Here is a 19,487-nt window from a genome sequence, read left to right as displayed (position 1 = left end):
TAGGGTATTCTGCCCACAATCAAGATCGTCCTGGGTTCTATCCATTAAGGGGAGCCCCCGGTCAGACCTCCAGAAATGAGAGCCTGCTGGCTCAGGGTCAAGATGGAGGGGGAGGCTCCTTAGAGAATCCAGGCATGGTCAGAAGCCTCTGCTAGGCCCTGTTTATGTCCATGGGCAGTACAAAATCTGGGTAAGGGGTCAGAAGAAATTGGATTTGTGATTCATGCATGCCATTGACCTGTTTTTCAGAGCAGAGACTGAGAGAGGTCTGTCCAGAAAGCACATCATAGAAGGTAAGTCCCAGGGTCACCTCCATTAATCCATTGGCCACGGTTCTCAAAGAATACAAGAGCAGGAGGGGTAGCTCCTGCTTTTCAAAGGGCTTGCTGGTCACAAAGTATTCCCACAGGTGTTTTCTCATCCCATCTTCATTAACCACCCTGTGTGGTAAGTAGTGCAGGGATTATTGTTCCCATTTTTCAGATGAGGATGCTGAGGCTTGGCAAGAAGGGATGGCTAACTGATGGACACCCAGCCAGTTAAGTGGCTGAGCCAGGACTAACCCAAGTCTTGTGACTCCTAGATCCGAGGTGCTTGCCATAGCCTATTTAGTAGAGACCTCAGATGCATGTAATACAGTCCTCTGCCTCTGTGGAGAATCACAGGAACCTCGAGTAGGAGGGACCTCTCAGACTACCTGGTCTGACATGTGCCTGACCAAGAGTCCCCTCTCCCATACCAGGCTCTGCTTGAAGCCATCCAGTGAGCAAGAAGCCCACAACATGCATAGGCTTGCATCCACTATGGATAGCTCTCAGTCTACCTCATAGCTCCCCAGTAACACTGCTGATCCCTCTTTCACATAATAGCCCTCCAAATACTTTATTCATGCCCTTCTCCTCACCTGCCCCCACCACACACCAGACACATGCGCGCACACACACACACACACACACACACACACACTTCTTGTCTCATCCCCAGTTCCCCATTCTTCATATAGCATCATCTCCATTCCTGTTACCATCCTGGTCATCTTCCTTGGTACGTGATGGCACTTGCCAGTGTGGCCCCCAAAACTGAATACAATACTCCAGATATGGACTGACTGTGGCAGAGGACAGCAGGACTGTGTCAACTCCTTCCTTCTGGATACTCTGCCTCTATTATGAATGAATGAATAAATGAATAAACCTCTAGAGTGAATAAAGCATCTATTAAGCAGTTACTGTATGCCAGGCACTATGCAAAGGACCAAGGCCTCAAGGAACTTACATTTCTAATGGGGGAGCAGCAACACATAAAGGGTGAACCTTTAGATTTTTGTCACATTGCTTTATTGACTTTTACAGAGATTGAAGTCCCCTCAACTCCCTGCCCCATCTAAATCATTTAAAACTTAGACTTAAGACTTGACTGGTTTAAGACTCTAGTAGGACCCTACCACTCTTTGGGAGGAATAGGGGGGAAATAATACCCAGTATAGGGTAAGTGATTTTTCTGGAGAGATGTTAATGAATCAGGAAAAAACATTCTGCCATAGTGAGTTATTTGTCCTATTCTCAACCACATCATGGAAAGGGATCCTGTGGCACCCCTTTTGCAGGACCCCTCTCCTCCTGTGCTTTCTTATCCTGTGCCCAAATTCTTTTCTTCTCTGCATTAAACAGTCCCTATATCTCAGATTTGGAGAAGATCTCAGAGGCTATTGGGCCCCAAAACCCATGCCTCCACACATATCTCCTCTACAAACTCAGATAAGTGGTTATCTCAGTTTGTCTTGAAGACCTCCAGTGATGGGGAACTCACTACCTCTCAAAGCTGCCCATCCCCTTTTGGTTTTTTGTAGGTTGGTTGATTGGTATTTTTTCAATCAACCTTTTTGACAACTCTAATTGTTAGGACATTTTCCTTTCATTTCATCAAGGCTAAAGTGACCTCTTTGTCCCTCCCTTTCTCCCCTTCCCACATTGCTCCTCTAGATTCAATGAAAGCCAGTCTAATCACTCTTCCATGGTGTAGCTCCTCAAATACTCAGATAGCCATCAGCTCCCCTACAAGCCTCCCTGTTTTCTAGACTAAACATGCCCTGTTCCTTTGGCCAAACCTCACGAGTTTGTTGAAGTTATCTTTCTAAATCCTTCTCCCTGACCCTTCCATGGTAGCCAAGGAAACATAACAGCTGAGCATCCCCACAAAGGCCGATATCCTACAGTCACCAGGGTCCCCCAACACATGTAAGGTTTGTCTTTGAGACCAAAGACCTGGGAGACAGGAGTCCTGAATTCCCCCTTGGGCTCCTTCCATTCCTGACTCCTTATCCCTTGAGGACAAATCATAAGCCAGTATTTCTTCTCAGGGAGTAGGGCTCCTTCCCTAAGTCACAAGGATATTGGGTTCCACCCACTGACCTTTGATTTCGTAGGTGAAGCCTTCCTAGGAAGTGAGCAGTGGGCCTGAGGCATTCCTGACTTTGAGGATGAAACATCTGGACAAAAAACACCAGACTGCCCTAGGAATTCTCATCCTTACTCTCCCCGCCTTGCTGTGCTATCTTGCATAACTTTTTAGTCTCTACTTTTTTATTTATTTTTTATTGTTTTTGTCACCTAGCATGGGGCCTGGCACAGAACAAGCTCTTGATAAATGCTTGCTAATGGCTTCATGAACCCCACCGTGAATTTGTGCAAAATTAATCTCTTCTGCCTTTCAATCTGCCAAAAATAAGCCTGGGCCCCTTGTACAGGTGTCCCAGGCCCCCAGTGGGTACTTTATTGATGGTCCTGGTGTCTTCCTCACTAGGTCTGAAAGCCTCTTTGGAACGGCTCCAGCTAGAGTACGTGGACGTGGTGTTTGCCAACAGACCTGACCCTAACACTCCCATGGAAGGTAGGTCTTCTTGATAAAACGCCAACCGCCATCTCCCCACCCAGGCCCAGGTTTGACTGTCCATGAGATGGAGGCATGTTGAAAGGGGGTAGCTGATCCCACAGCCCGGACTCCAGAAGGTCACCAGACCACATGGGGCAGGCTCAGCGTGGGGAGCCAACCAGCAAGCCACGGAGACACTTTTTAACCTTCCATGTCCGTGGCTTGGCCAGGGAAGGTGGGATTTCCCAGGCCTGGAAGTGACAGGGGTGACTAGGCCGGGTAGAGGGCCAGACCCTTCCTGCTGGAAGAGAGACCCAGGCATCTCTCCCCCTGGCACCCCCTTCCTCAAGCCCTGCTGCCAACATCTCTTTGCTAGAAGAACGGACGGAGGTTCTGTCCTTGCCTCTCTGGTTTCACATCCAACCTTGTGCTCCCCTTCTATGTTTCTTAATTGCATGGAATGTTGAACTCCCCCCCCCCAAGTTAACATCTCATTAGTGAAGCAGGGTCACAACTAATCCTGCTATCTGTCCTGTTTGTGTTTTGTTGGGCATCCTAATGTCCTTTGCTTTGGGGTGGAATGAGTCAGGCATCCTCTCTCATGTCCAGGGAGCAGTGTCCGGTGCCACAAGGGCAGTTTGGGTTGGCTTATTTTGGTCTTTGGTTTTTTGAGCCCACCCCTCGGCCCCCCACTCCTCCACTGCAGCCCCCTCCCCCCTCCTCGGTGCTTCACTGCTTCAGGAACATAGAAAATCAGGCCTCTGAGATGTGATTCCCAACCATCCCCCATCTATTTATTTATACCTATATATTTTCCTTAAAACAAGTGGTCTTTGAAAGGTGATTTATGCCTCCCTCCCCTCCCCTGCTGCCCCCCTTTGTCATAGCGTGCCTTACGGTATTCCAGCAGTTATAAACTCTGGTCTCTTTAAATCTTTCTTTTATCACCAGGGGACCCATTTAGTTCTTCCAAGTCAAGAACATTCATCATAGAAGGTACATAGTACCCGCAGTCCGACTATTGACTTCTGTGTCCAAGTGGCATTTTATGAGACAGATTCTGTATTTTTATTTACACTACTCCCTTACCCCCCAGTGACAAACTTCTCCATAAAATGCATAAAGAAAAAAAACTGCCCTCTGAAAACATCTTGCAAGTAAAGGGAAAAAACCAGCTAGCCTCTTAGTTCCTAGTATCCCCCTCCTCCTCTCCCCCGGTCCATGTGGTCACTTCATTCCTTTTTTCCTCTCTTCCGCTCCCTTTTTCTGCATGCCTGCCCCTACCCTGCCCTCACCCCTGCGTGCTTGTATTGCTAGAGAGCTCATCAGGTGATGGTTCTGCCTGGGGGCCTCCTCCCTGTTGGGGGGGAGGGGCAGCAGAGGAGCCCGAGGACATCTCTGCTGCACTCAGGGGGCACTGGCTGGAGGAGTGAGCGGGTGGGCTTTGACGAGGCATGAACAGGTCAGCGGCCCCTCATCCCCATTTTCCCAAGACCTTGACATTTGCAAGACCAGGGTCTCTGTTCAGAGGCGTAGCGCGGAAGCTGGTAAGTCTGCATTTCTCGCCAGATGGCCGACTGGTCAGTGCCAGCTCTCCCTACGGCAGACTCCCCGTAGGCTTGCTGGATATTTGGTTGGCCCTGCCGAGCGATTGCTCTCCAGCTGCTGGGCTGCCTGCTGATTGGTTCGCCCCTTTGCCGTGTTACCCGATCTCTCCACGGAGAGGTGACTGACTGTATCCTTCTTCTCCCAGAGAATGAGTGCTAGAGTTGGGCAAAATTTGGAAGAAGCCAGTGGCATTTGGGGCCGGACTTCCACTCCATGCTAAATCCCTGCGCCCTCCCCAAGAACGAGGCAACGTAGCATCCGTGCTCCGTGTGGGTTACCACCCCATTGCCAACCGGCCACTTCTGTTCCTCATTCGTAATGTTGGGCTCTGTCCCTTTTCTCCTGTTAAATAATATCAGATATTGAATAGAAAGAAAACAAATCATTGGGCTCTTCTGGCCAACCTTGTTTCTGGGGCTGCTGACATCAGTACCCTGACATACAGGGCTGGGCTCAGCCCTGCTCCTCAGGGGTGTCCTGGGGCACCTTCAAAACCAGGCTCAGACAAAAGTTGCTTCTGACAGAATTGTAGCCTGGGCACAGATATTGAAGGCCCTGCTGAAACCTGCTTTCAGATGGAAAAGCCAGGAATCCTTTTGCCCAGCTCTAGTCAGGGTTGTGTGCGCTCGCTCTTTCTTCCTCTTTCTCCCTCTTCCTCTCTTTCTTCCTTCTTCTCTTCTCTCTCTCTCTCTCTCTCTCTCTCTCTCTCTCTCTCTTCCTCTCTCTCTCTCTCTCTCTCTTTCCTCTCTCCTGTCCTTTCTCCTCTCCTCTCCTCTCCCCCTCCTCTCTCCTCTCCTCTCCTCTCCTCTTCTCTCTCTCTCCTCTTCTCTCTCCTCTCTTTCTCTCTCCTCTCTCTCCTCTCTCTCTCTCTCCTGTCTCCTGTCCTTTCTCCTCTCCTCTCCCCCTCCTCTCTTCTCTCCTCTCCTCTTCTCTCTCTCTCCTCTTCTCTCTCTCTCTCTCCTCTCTTCTCTCTCTGTCTGTCTCTCTCTCTCTCTCTCTGTCTCTCTGTCTCTCTCTCTCTCTCTCTCTCTCTGTCTTCCTCTCTGTCTGCTTGTGATAGAGTGACATTGTTTTCTTTTTCGGAAGTTAGCAATCTTGTGCAAAATATTACCAACCTGTCAGCTTTATTTCTACAGGAATCATGCCTTCCCACAAGCCTGCACCCTGATATAACTTCTTACCTTGTCATTGCATGGAAGGGACATTTCAATGCATTGTGCCAGAGGTCCCTTCGTGGGATGGATTTTTTTTTTTAATTTGGGAAGGGCAAGAAATATGGGTGCCCATGTACATGAGAAGGTGATAGGGAGGCGTGTGGGTGTGAGTGTGGGTGTGCGTGCTTGTGTCTGGGTGCATGGGAGTGTGTATGGGCATGCATCCAGTGTTTTGTTCTTCTGTCCCCTTTGGCTATTTTCTTGAAGGCATGTGTAGTGAGAGTCTTGGCTGAAAAGAAACACAGGAAGGGGTTCTGCATGGTAACTGTGCGGCTGATTGCCTGAGCAGGTATTCCTGAGAGTGTTTCTAAAAATTTAACAAAAGCAAGGAAAATATAGAATAGAACCCAAAGCCATGGGTTTGGACAGTGAGCACAGACCCTCCTGTAATAAAGGGATACCACCCCACCTCAGCCTCTCCATGTTAAAAACAAAGTTATCATTGGAGAACCCAAAAAACTACCACAAATGGGAAAATGAGGAGTATCTCATTGATACATAATAGTAGCAATAATAATTACTGACATATAGCACTTTAAGCGTATCCAATCTGGTCTTCCTAACAATCCTATGACTTAAGTGCTACAGCTATTGTCATTATTATTATTATCATTATTACTACCCATTTTGCAGATGAGAAAACAGAAGTTTAGAGAAGGGAAGTCAGCCAATCGGTAGGCTTTTATTAAGCATTTACCATGTACCAGTGACTTGCCCATCTTCATGCTGGGTGACTGGTCAGTGTCAGAGATAGGATCTTAAACCCACAGCCCTTCCGACTCCAGTTCCAGCACATCCAAATTTGGTGCTATCAGGAACCACTGCACATCAGTCAGAGTTCGTGATAGAAAGCAGATTAGAGCATGCTCCCCAGCAGGGGCGGAAGTTTACATGTAATCTCTCCAGACTACTTTGCATGAGCCATATTCATCCTGAGACTAGCTGAGGAAGAACACCAGCCCAGAAGCACCAGCTATGGGACTTGGGTCTTCTTGGCCTATCCCTCCCTATAGATGGATGTCACCCAAATCAGGAATTAGGCAATTAACCGATGAGAACATGCATCCCAGAGTTAGCAGTGACTACAAACGTCCGTGTGGCAAAGCCTTCCTGAGGCACAACGCGTCGACGGTGGCATCCCTGCCAGCTTGGGGACACCTAGCAGAGAGAGGCTGCTCAGGCCAGGTCTGAGGTCCTAGGCTCATAGAGTGTAATGCTGGAAGGGGCCTTAGAGATGTTTTACTCCAACACTCTCATCGCAAAGATGAGAAAACTAATAGTTAAATTCTAAGAGAAACCAGAGCCATCGTGATATTAGGGAATATTTGCCTGAAGTAAGGCTTAATTCAGGTTTGGGGGCAAACCTAACTTCCCCTCCTTTTCAGTGACCTCACCTTCCCCACCCTGTGATAGTATAAAAGGAGTTGTTGAGCCATGAGAGTAGATAGGATTCTGAGGCGGTGAAATGCTAATGACTTGTTTTTAGAAACACTTGTTCTCAAACTGTCATTTCCACATTACGTTTTGCAATCTGCCTTGCAAGCACTGTATCTGTGGGGCCATCTTCCCTGCCCAGCGTCCCAGAAGTCCTCTGGAGACCTTCCGACAATCCAGTTGGGATGACCCAACACCTCAGTCAGCACATACCAAGGTTAGGTGGAATTAGAACAATTGGAGGCCGACTTGTCCCCTCTTAAATGCTGCGGCTCGTCCGTGGGGCCAGATCAGCCAAAGGAGGCTCTCCCATCAGCAGGCTCCTCCACAAAATTCAGGCAGTAGGGAGATTCCATCCTGTCAGTTTTCTTTTCTTTTCTTTTCTTTTTTATGCCCCCTCTCCCACCTTTGGTTTGTTCCTTAAAAGAGCAATTAGAGACTGCCAAGTAATTCTTCTTTGGGTCACCAGGATCCCCAGTGGCTGACTCAGGGCAAGCCCAGAAAGGAGGTGTAGACCCCACTGAATCCTCAGTCCCATCAGTCATCTCCCTGACTGTCTCGATCAGAGCTATACTCCTCCCCAAGGACCTGAATTCAAGAGTTGCCACTTCTCCCCAAGAATCTGCCATTCTGTGATGGAATTTGCCTTAAAGATGGAAGGGAAGAAAGAAACGGGAAGAGAAAGATGAACAGTCTTCCAGCTCTTGCCCACGAAATGCCATTTGTATCTGAATAAATGGAATACACTGGGGGCAGCTAGGGGGCACAGTGGATAGAGCACCAGCCCTGAAGTCAGGAGGACCTGAGTTTAGATGTGACACTTACTAGCTGTGTGACCCTGGGCAAGTCACTTAACCCAATTGCCTCAATAAATAAATAAATAAGCAAACAAACAAGCAAATAAATAAATGGAATGCACCCTTGTCATCCAAGGCCACTCCTACAAGATTCCTTTCCCAGGCCCCTGTCTAGGAGCCTGGGCTCCTGCCAAAATTGGCTTGAGTTTAAATGGGAAAACGCCATCTCTTGCCCCCCCCCTTCCCTATGCATACCAGATAACTGCTAATCCTTCAGCCCCACCTTTCACCATGTGAATACCATAATTTGGTTCATTCCATTCTGGTTTCCAGTATTTATTTGGTAGGAACTGTATCAAGAGGATGAAAATGGGAAAAATCAGGCACTGTTTCCTTTCCTGTGTTTCGCCTTTTTAATTGTAACCTCATTAGGCTGACCTAATCCAACTTGAATCATTATACATCTCTGTTCTTCCCCGGAATAGAAACCCGGTACACTTGGAATCTTAAATTGCACCTCTCTGGCCTCACCATTCCCTCATTTCAGCCTAATCTACCATGTTCAAAGGTCACATTCATACAGAATCCTTTTTTTTTTTTTAAGAGAGAGAAATTTGTAATTAAACGTTTGGGAGAATTGTTTCAAGATCGACCTTTTGGTTTCTTTGTTGTTTCATTGTGTTTGTTTGTTTTTAATTCCTTTCCCCTGAAAATCCCTCCTGTGACCAAGTTTGAAGCCTGGAAATACACTGCTTGCAAGATGTCTTTGCAGTAGAGTCTCTCCCTTCCTGCCTTTGGTGTCCTGCCCTTTAACTTGCCAGATCCTCCCTGGGCAGCGCCCCCTCATAACCTCTTCCCCCTCGCTTTCCCTTTCCTTTATGACAGAGACTGTCCGAGCCATGACGCACGTCATCACTCAAGGAATGGCCATGTACTGGGGCACATCCCGCTGGAGCTCCATGGAGATAATGGTACTGTGGGGCCCTCGACCTTGAATGACCTTTGAGAAGGCCAAGGCTGACCAGGGGGGCCAAGCTGCCTGTGAAACCATGGGTCAGGGATAGGGGCTGGACTTGGGATTTCATTGATGTAGGGATCTACCAAGTGAGGGAATTCCCCCCCCACCAATTTAGATTCACACCTATGAAACTATGGTAATATAGTTATCATATATTATATTATATTACATAGTTATCATATGTAAATATACATTTACATATGAGAATATCCCTTAGGAAATGGGACTGGAGATCTGATTTCATTAGCATAAGGAATTGCCAATAAGGAAACATCCTCTACCAATGTAGATAGGCCCCAGCTCTCTAATTTATCATGTTAGCTGCCTGGTGCATTGAGGAGTTAAGTGACTTGTCCAGGGTCATACAGCCAATATGTATCAGAGGTGCTGCCCGAACCCAGGTCCTCTTGACTTCAAGGCTGGCTCTCCTATCTACAGCCTCTCAATGATATCCTATATATACATAAAAATAATAATAGCACTTTTTAGGTTACGATATTACTAGTCTTCCTGTGAATCTGGGATCTCTTCAATGTGGGTACTGTAGTGCAGATCACAAGCCATTGGGTACAACTCTTCTCTGTGTTCTTTTATACGTCCAACATATAAGGAGATCTAGCCAAGTGGGTGGGGGTGGGGAGAGGGGCCTTCCTCACATTCCCTTGATGTTCTCTAGATACCAATGCATCATAGAATTAGAGCCAGAAGGCTACTTAGAGGTCATCAAGTCCAAAGCCCTCATTTTTACAGGTGAGGAAAATGATGCACAGAGACCTGAAAGAACTCACCTAGGGTCGCACAACCAGCAAATATCAGAAGCAAGATTTGAACCTACGCCTTCCTAAGCTCCAAATCCAGTGCCCCATCCACTACGCCACGTTGCCTTTCCCCATCCAAGATTTCCACTGATTCTCATAACAGCCTTGTGAAGCAAGATATCATTATCCCCATGTTACTAATGAGGAAACTGAGGCTCAGAGATGGAAATGACTCAGTCATGATGATGCAGCTAGGAAGTGGCAGGTGGCATACAAACCCAGGTCTTCCTTCCTAGGACTTTTTCCACTAAGCCTCAGTTTTTGAAGACCATTATGGTAATAATAACAAAACGTCACATGGGTATAGTACTTTGTAGAGTACGAAACGCTTTCCCAGGCATCATCTCATTCAGCCTTCATAGTCTGCTAGAAGTGGTCACCCTGCCATCCTCTGCCCAGGTCAGATGGTAGATCCTGATCAGCTCCAAGTGCCCTGTTTTAAGAATGATATGGATAAACTACAGAGTGAACAGAGGTGCACAGCCAGAATGATAAAAGGCCTTGGGTTTATGCCATGTGAGGGCAGAACTGGGGGTGCTCAGTTTGGAGGAGAGAAGACTGGAAGAGGGGATGGGGAGCATAATGTCTTTCTGATATTTGAAAGACTGTCATAAAGAAGAAGGATTGACCTGATCTGCTTGGCACAGTGGGCAGAACCTAGAGCAGGGAGTGGAGTTGGCCAGAAGGCAAATTTAGGCTTAACCAAGGAAGCTGTCAGAGGCTGCCCCTTCTCTAGAGGTCTTCAGGCAGAGGCCAGATGACTCCTCAGAGATGACGGAGTAGATATTCTTTTAGCATATGGGTTTGACTAGGTGGCTGCTAAGACCCCTTCCAGCTCTCCAGCCCTATGATTGTGAATTATGCCCCCTGTGAGTTGGGGCAGGTATTATTACCCCCATTTTACAGAGGAGGAAACTGAGAAAAGCATCCGAGAAAACAAATGACTGACCCCAAGGCCATATAACTAGTAAGCATTAGGGCCCACTCAGCCATCCTGTCTCTCCCTCCTACCCTGTACTGGGGCAAACATTTATGTTGACAGTGATTTAAAGAGGCAAGAGCTCTCGAGAACTCAGTTCCTATGCATCCCTCTTAATTATTCTGAGGTCTGGTGGGACAAGACAGCAGAGCACATTCGATCCTTCTTGACTTAATATGGCGTCAAGGGAGAAGGCTGGAAGGGAATCATCTGTTTCTCACTATAGCCAGGAAGCCTCCTATTTGCCAGGTCCATCCCACAGCTTTCCCGTGCCCTTCTCATAAATACTGTCCTCGAATTCAGTGATGCAAGTCTCCTCTGGCGGCCCCCTACTCTCTACGGTCTCCATGCATAATCTTGTCTTGATTCCCTTAAAATCAAATGGGATTCCCATTTGAGATTAAGCCCAACCTGTCCAAAAGTCCCCAATCAATACAAGAGAGTTCGGTGGGGTTCATTCTACACAGGACTCTAGTTTGGAGGTGACCCAGGAGCTGGTAGAATACAGAGCTTCCCTGAATGTATATCATCCTGTCTGGTTCCCGGAGATAACCTTAAGAGGTCCATGGCATTGGCCTTCGGGACACATCCATCTTGTTAATTTCTGAGCATCTGTAGCGGTCAAGGTCCCATAACTGCAAATTATGCTAATGGGGACGTTGGCACAGATGAAAGTTCACAGCCCCCCGAAGTTGGCCAGCTAGGCTGCTATCAGACCTAAGAGGAGAGCCCGTGTCTCCAGATTCCTGCCCAGGGCTGCTTCTACTCCACCACATTGGCTTCTCTTTCCTCATCCTGGGCTCTGGTTTTTTTTCTCCCTGTTTGTAGAGACATAGCATAGTAGGGACAGCTAGATGGCCCAATGGATGGAGCACCAGTCCTAGAGTCAGGAACTCAGCTTCCTGAGTTCAAATCTGGCCTTAGACACTTACTAGCTGTGTGACTTTGGGCAGGTCACTTCACCCTGTTTGCCTCAGTTTCCTTATCTGTAAAATGAGCTGAAGAAGGAAATGGCAAACTACTGCAGTATCTTTGTGTGATCCTGGGCAAATCATTTCACCCTGTTTACCTCAGTTTCCTCATCTATAAAATGAGCTGGGGAAGGAAATGGCAAACCCACTCCAGGATCTCTGCCAAGAAACCCCCAGTGGGGTCACAAAAGAGTCAGGCATGATAGAAAAATGACTAAACAACAGCAAAGTATAGAATAGTAGAGAGAGAGCCAAAAAGACCTGGGGTCAAGTCCTGCTTCTGACCCTTACTATCTGTGTGACCCTTCCAAAGACATGATACCCAGGACAGAACAGAGCCCTCCACATGGAGGTCTACCTGTAGAAGTATCCCTTCCTTTATTCTGAAATAGATAAGCCCATGGTTTCTTATCTCACTGCCTTCCTCTTCATTCCCTGGACATCCCAGCCAAGCAGCTCTCAATGTAGGGTCCAGATTCCCTGGATTTCAGTCCCTTGAGACTGTGTTTTAGTGGAAAGAACACTTGATTTAGAGTTGGTAGAGCTGGGTTCAAATCCTCCCTCAGCCACTTATTCACTGTATGACCTGTGATGAGTCAGTGTCCTTGTCTATAAAATGGGGTTCGATTAAATGACCTCTGACATACTTGTCACTTCCCCCTTTTTTGAGTTGACTTTGGACATGTGACTTACTGACATGACCCATTGTATCTGACCTGAATCTTGACCTGCTGATTAGTAAAAGGGTGTGTGTGTGTGTGTGTGTGTGTGTGTGTGTGTGTGTGTGTGTGTGTATGGTTTTGTCCTTGGCAGGAAGCGTATTCGGTGGCTCGGCAGTTCAACCTAATCCCACCAATTTGTGAACAAGCGGAATATCACATGTTCCAGAGGGAGAAGGTAGAGGTGCAGCTCCCGGAGTTGTTCCACAAGATAGGTAGGTCCTGTCCTTCCAGGTCCTCCGACTCCAGCGCCAGCCCTCTGGATACCCCCAGGCCCTGAATAACCTTAGTGGGAGTGACATCAGCCACAGAGCCCAAATGGAGGGAACCTCAGAGGGCACCCAAGGCCACTCCTTTCCTCCCACAGAGACGGGATCTGAGGCCCAGAGGGGACACAGTAAGTGCCTAGGGCAGGATTCAAATCAGGAGCTTCCCCAGGAAGTCCCCGAGTCCTGCCCTCTGTTCACCACATCACAGGCAGGAGGATGTCCATGGAAGAGGGATGTCTGAAAGGAAGTGTCCTACCCCAGGGGCCCTCCCCTACACCGCTCCATGAACCTGAGCCCAAAAGACTTGGTCCTGGGTAGATGATAGAGAGATGGATGGATGGATAGATAGAGTGGATAGGTAGAAGGATGCATAGATGATGGAGCAGTCGATAAATGGGTGGATAGAGTAGATATAGATGGATAGAGAAAGAAAGAGAGAGAAGGATGGATGGATAGAGTGGATAGGTAGAAGGCTGCATAGATGATGGAGCAATCGATGAATGGATGGATAGAGTGGATATAGATGGATGGAGAGCAAGAGAGAGAAAATGATGGATGGATAGAGTGGATAGGTAGAAGGATGCATAGATGATGGAGCAATTGATAAATGGATGGAGAGAGTCGATATAGATGGATAGAGAGAGAGAGAGATGGATGGATGGATAGACAGATGATAAGCAATCAATAAATGGATGGATAGAGTGAATATAGATGGATGGAGAGAGAGAGAGAAAAGGATGGATGGATAGACAGAGTGGATAGGTAGAAGGATGCATAGATGATGGAGCAATTGATAAATGGCTGGATAGAGTAGATATAGATGGATGGAGAGAGAGAGAGAGAAGGATGGATGTATAGAGTGGATAGGTAGAAGGATGCATAGATGATGGAGCAATCAATAAATGGATGGATAGAGTGCATATAGATGGATGGAGAGAGAGAGAGAGAGAGAAGAATGGATGGATAGACAGAAAGATAGATGATAACCAATAAGTAAATGGATGGAGAGAGAGAGAAAATGATGGAAGGATAGATAGAGTGGATAGGTAGAAGGATGCATAGATGATAACCAACCGATGGATGGCTAGAGTGGATATAGATGGATAGAGAGAGAGAAGGAGGATAGATAGATAGATAGATAGATAGATAGATAGATAGATAGATAGATAGATGGATGGATGATAACCAATCAATAAATGGATGGATAGAGTGGATATAGATGGATGGATAGATACAGAGAGAGAAAGATGGATGAATGGATAGACAGACAGAAGGATGGATAGATGATAACCAATTGATAAATGGATGCATAGAGTGGATATAGATGGATAGAAAGAGAGGGAGAGAAGGATGGATTGACAGAAGAATGGATAGATGAATTGAAGAATAGATAGGTGATAGGTAGGTAGATAGGTGGATCAAGATAGAAGGATGGATAGATTGATAGATAGGAAGATAGGAGACATGATAGATCAATTGATAAATAGATGAATAGAGTGGATATAGATGGATAAATAAAAGGACAAATAGATTATTTGTATAGAGGAATAGATAGATAGATAGACAGACAGACAGAGAGATAGATAGATAACCTGTGTGGTTTTTTTACCTCTATTACAGGTGTGGGTGCAATGACCTGGTCTCCTCTCGCGTGTGGAATTGTTTCTGGAAAATATGACAGCGGGATCCCTCCCTACTCAAGGGCCTCACTGAAGGTAAGGCAAGCCCATCCTGAGTTGGGGAGCAGCAAGAAGGTGCTGGGTACAAGGAGCTTTGACCAGGACCCCAAGTGTCTGCCCCCTGAGAGCTCAGCAGCCAGCGGAAGCCCAGCGTGCCTTCCCAAAGAAGGGCCGTGGCCACCGCTCGGGCAGTAACTGAACTGATACTGTGTCTTTGCATCACTAAGCCCTCCAAGTACAGGGGCTGGCCCCGCCCTGGGCTAGGAACACACACACACACACACACACACACACACACACACACACACACACACACACACACACGCGCGCGCGCACACGCACCAGAGCTGCTGTTCTCAAGATAAGTGCCGTGGCACACAGTATTCAATCAAGCAACAAGCATCTATTGAGTATCTACTGTATGCTGCGTGCTGGGATCATGAAAGTCTTCTTATTAAGTGCCTGCTGTACCGGGCGTTATGTCAGGCTCTGGAGGAGATGCAAAGTCCTTGCCCTCAAAGAGCTTCCAGGATGTTAAGACCTAAACTTACGTGATTGAAATGCATGCTTGGTGATAAGAGCACCTGAGAAGAAAAGTTGTTATAACCCAGAAGCATCAGGGCAGACTTCCTGGAGGAGACAACATTTGAGTTGGTCTTTAAAGGCTAGGAAGGAATTCAGCAAAGAAAGGGAAGGAGGGCATTCCAGGCAGAAGGAGCAGCATGAGCAAAGGTGCAGGGGTGGGAGAGGGCAGTGTGTTGGGGGGGGCAGAGAATTGCCCCATTCCCACCCCTACCCTGACCACCTCCAGCCTTGTGGCTTGAGGTGGCTTGTCTTCACCTCTCACTCAAAATAACCATCCTAAGGCATTGCCCTGACCATGCCAGTCCCTGCCCAGAAGCCTTCACTGGCTCCCTGTTGCCTCATCAATAACACCCATGCAGCTCGTGATAACATGTAAAGACCTCCTCAATTAGGACTCAGCCCATGGTTTCTGATCTCACTGCCTTACCCCACAGAAGTGTCCTTCATGCCCTGGACATCCCAGCCAAGCAGGACCCCACGCTCAGCACCGCCTCTCCTCTGCCTTTGTGCGCTTTAACCAACTGCCCCGTCCAGTCCTCCCGGCCCCCACTCCCTACACCTCCATCTCTCCCAAGCCCTCGTCCTGCCCTTCTCCTACTTGTCAGTTCTCTCTCCTTTCCCAGATTTCAGATCAGAGGATTATAGATTCAGGGCTGGAAGAGACCTTAGAAGCCACTGAAAGTCTAACCCTCTCATTTTGAGAGTGACGAAGTTTAGTTTGTGCATTTATTGAATGTACACCCCTCGAGGGCAGGCTTCTGGTTCACAGCTGTTGTGGAATTGACTTGAATGACTTGGAGTGAGGGGGTGGGGCAGAGTGGAAGCACTGTCAGGGGTCTGATTCCTGGCTCCCCCTTACCAGATGCATGTCCCTTGCCTTGAGCTTCCAGTTCTGCAAAGCTCAGGGAAGCTGGTACAGGCTGCCTCCATTTGCCCTGGGGAGGTGACCACCCTGATGTGCTGCAGGTGGGTAATGGACTCTGGCCTCTGATCCCTGGTCCATTCCTCGGTGGCCCTCCAGACCGAAGGAGACTGGGCTGGGTGCCACAGATGCCCTGAGCAGGGGATAGGGTGTCCAGGTCTGGATGTAGAAATAGGGCCAAGAGGGGTGCTGGACTGGCAGGCAGCCTCAGGACTTGGAGAGGGAACAGGAGAAGAAAGAAGCTGGACCAAGCGCTCAGCTGGGAGCGCACGTTGGAGGCAGACAGCCCCCAGCTACCTCTCTTCCGTGGGCCTCGGGAGGCCCCTCCTGACCTGCTGTGTTCTCCCCTTCCCTCTTTCCTGCCCTCATCCCAGGGATACCAGTGGCTAAAGGACAAGATCCTGAGTGAAGAGGGCAGACGTCAGCAGGCCAAGCTGAAGGAGCTGCAAGCCATCGCCGAGCGTCTGGGCTGCACGCTCCCGCAGCTGGCCATCGGTAAGAGGGAGACGGGGCTGGGAGCGTGGCAATGCGCGTCCACACAGAGCGAGGACAGCCTGCCCCCCAGGGAACTCCACCAGCCTGGTGTCCCCTTCCCCAGACATCCATCCTGGCAGAGCCCAAAGGAATGCTTGTTGTCTGATTAAAGCCACCCCTCCCTGCTGCTGCCACCACCACCACTACCACCACTACCGCCACCACCGCCACCAGTGTGACCGCCCACATGCCTCTCAGGCTACAGCTCTTCATTCTCTCTAACCCTATAGCCCATCGTTGTCAACCAGTCAGTCAATCAGCGTCTGGCCCCTTTCTGTTCCTCTCACAAGACCCTCCGTCTCCCGACTCCAGGCACTTTCCCTGGCTGTCCCCCATGCCTGGAATGCTCCCTCTTCTCATCTCCACCTCTCAGCTTCCTTCAAGTCCCAGCTAACATCTCACCTCCTACAGGATGCCTTTCCCAGTCCTCCTCATTCTCAATGCCTTCCCTCTGAGGTTCCCTCTAGCTTCTCTGTGTATCGTATGTGTACCTAGTGATTTACAGGTTGTCTCCCCCATTAGAATGTAAGCTTTTGGAGGGCAGCACCTTTTTTTGCCTTCCTTTGAATCCCCAGAGCTTAGCTCTGTGCCTGGCACCTAGTAGGAGTTTAACAAATGTTTGTTGATTTGACTGGATTTGCCTGCTATGTGCTAGGTACTGAGGCCACAAAGATGAAAATGAAACCGCCTGCCCTCAGGGAGCTTACATTCTAATGGGGGGATGGCATACATGTATACTGTATATTCAGAATCTACACAAAATGAATAGAGTATTTTGGAGGCAGAGAGAGCCCCTGCAGCCCAAGGGGAACACAAAAGGCCTCAGGTCAAAGGTGGCATTCGAGCAGTCTTGATGGAAGCCCAAGATCCTAGTTGGGTGGTGCAGTGGGTAGACCACTGGACTCAGGGTCAGAAATACCTGAGTTCAAATTCTGCCCCAAACATGTACTGTGTCACTCTGAGCAAGTAAGTCACTATCCCAGCCTGATCCTCAGCTTCCTCCTCCGTGAGATGGGCTGGACCTGCTGGTCTCCCAGGGCCCTTCCTCCTCTGAATCTCTGATCCCACAAAAGGCAGAGGAGGAGAGGAAGTACATTCCCAGCACAGGGACAGACAGAGCGGCTTGTTCACATCTCATGTCGACGGCTCTCGTCTGAACCATTGGAACAGCCTCCCAGGAGGTCGACGTTCCTCAACTGTTCGGTCACTTACATGTGCCAGGCACCGCGTTCTGGATGCTGGGGATTCAAAGAAAATGCAGAAACAGCCCTCGCCCTCAAGGATCTTACGCACTGATGAAGGATTCGGCATGGAAATCATGAAGCACATTCAGAACAGATGGGAAGTAAGCTCAGAGAGGGAGGCGCCGCGGCCAGGGGCCGTCTGAGCTAGCCCACCTCCAGCCTCCTGACCAAGCCAACGTCCCTGAAGCGCAGGGTATGACAGTGCTGCTCCAGGGCCTCCCTAACCCCTCCAGCTCTGTCCCAGCGTGGGCTCGCCCCAATGTGCTCTGCATTGCATCTATACCGGGCCATCCAGCTGGGCCTCAATCTTCCACCTCCACACCTTTGCATGGGCTGTCCCCTTTACCGGGAAAGTACTCTCTCCTCACTTCAACCTCCCTTCAAGGCTTAGGTCCAGTTGGCACCTCCTTCTTGAGGCCTTCCCCAGTCCCCTCTTTGGCAGTGCCTTCCCTACCCTGCTCCCCAAAGTTATTGTATTTTCACTGTGTATTTGTTTTGTATTTACTAAGGAAGGAGGGAGGGGAAGGGAACAAACATTTATTAAGCACCTACTATGTGCCAGGCATAATGCAAAGTACTTTACTATCTCAGTTGGGCCTCTCAACAACCTTAGGAGGTGGGTGCTGTGATTTTCCCTATTTTACAGATGAAGAAGCTGAGACAGACAGAGGCTAAGTGACTTATCCAGGGTCACACAGCTAGTAAAAGGCTGAGGTGGATTTGACACAGTGGATTCTATGAGGTGGATTCTAAACACAGTATTCTATGTACTGTACCACCCAATGATACTAGAAAGGAAGGAGGGGAAGGAAGGAAGGAAGAAGAAAGAAGTTATTATGCATTTACCATGTGCTAAGTGTTATGCTAAGGTTTGGAGGGAAATACAACAGAAAAGACAGTCTGCCCTCAAGGAGTTGCCATTTCTGATAACAGAAGACAAAAAATAACGAAAAGGCCAGGGAAGGGCACTCTGGTCTGGAAAAGTTCTATTCCCAGTGAATGAGGCTATGGGGGTAGGGTGACACCTCCTTCCTGAAGTAATAGCAGAGCTGATTTGATCCCTGGGAAGGCGAACGGGGGCAGGGGCTGCAGCGCACGCAGCAGCAAGGTGGCTGTAAAGAAGATGGCCAGGGCAGAGGGGGTAAAGGGAAATGTGGCCGGGCGTGCCTAGAAGAGCAGGCCATTGACCGGCTGGGCCCCAGGGCCCCAGAGCCCCAGAAGGGCAGTTGGGAAGCTGAGTTCTCTTTGCAGAGTCCAGTCTGGGCAACTGGGTGGCTGATGAGAAGATGGTCAAGGAATAACAGGCCAGTGCGTATTGTTTCTTCCCAATAGAATGTAAGCTCCTTGAGGGCAGGGACTGTTTTGCTTTTGTCTTTCTACCTCCACAACCTAGCATAGTAGGTGCCTAATAGATGCTTGAGCTGACTCATCCTCCCCTTTGCTATCCCCCAGCCTGGTGTCTGAGGAATGAGGGCGTCAGCTCCGTGTTGCTAGGTGCCTCCAATGCAGACCAGCTAATGGAGAACATTGGCGCGATACAGGTGAGTGCCCTGCTGCTTCGTGGGGGGAGGCTGGGGCGCCCTCCAGGGCCCAGTGGCAGCTCCACCTTTCTTCAGCCTTCATGTTTACTTCCTCTCAGGTCAGGCACAGCCCCATAACTACCTGGCCACAGGGCAGGTTTTCCCAGGAGCTCTGGCTGAGGTAGCTCTCCACCGAGACAGCAGGCCTTGTTTAGAGCTAAGAGCAAACTTAGAAGCCTCCCTCCAGCCTGCTCCCTTTCCAGCTGCAGGGAAAGCTTTCCTTGGGTCTTGGACAGCCTTCCAGC

The 19,487-nt window shown here is 48.8% G+C and overlaps 1 protein-coding gene across 9 annotated transcripts in view; it reads left to right on the top strand.

Annotated features, from left to right (window-relative positions):
• KCNAB2 (potassium voltage-gated channel subfamily A regulatory beta subunit 2) overlaps window positions 1-19,487 on the top strand; it is a 196,394-nt gene that overhangs the window by 170,759 nt on the left and 6,148 nt on the right. For 8 of the 9 annotated variants that reach the window (XM_020975281.2, XM_020975266.2, XM_020975276.2 and 5 more), the window contains 7 exons: window positions 250-293; window positions 2,803-2,889; window positions 8,810-8,895; window positions 12,524-12,644; window positions 14,319-14,413; window positions 16,259-16,379; window positions 19,115-19,203. In XM_020975281.2, the coding sequence (XP_020830940.1) occupies window positions 250-293; window positions 2,803-2,889; window positions 8,810-8,895; window positions 12,524-12,644; window positions 14,319-14,413; window positions 16,259-16,379; window positions 19,115-19,203 (643 nt within the window). Of the gene's footprint in view, window positions 1-249; window positions 294-2,802; window positions 2,890-3,822; window positions 3,868-8,809; window positions 8,896-12,523; window positions 12,645-14,318; window positions 14,414-16,258; window positions 16,380-19,114; window positions 19,204-19,487 lie in introns of all 9 variants that reach the window. The other variant, XM_078145738.1, reaches the window with a different exon arrangement.

The sequence above is a fragment of the Phascolarctos cinereus genome, unplaced genomic scaffold (assembly GCF_003287225.1).
Source record: "Phascolarctos cinereus isolate Bilbo 61053 unplaced genomic scaffold, phaCin_HiC Scaffold_726;HRSCAF=1367, whole genome shotgun sequence".
In the NCBI taxonomy this organism is placed as follows: domain Eukaryota; kingdom Metazoa; phylum Chordata; class Mammalia; order Diprotodontia; family Phascolarctidae; genus Phascolarctos; species Phascolarctos cinereus.
The sequence above is the reverse complement of the archived record's forward strand: the minus strand, read 5'-3'. Positions and strand labels throughout refer to the sequence as shown.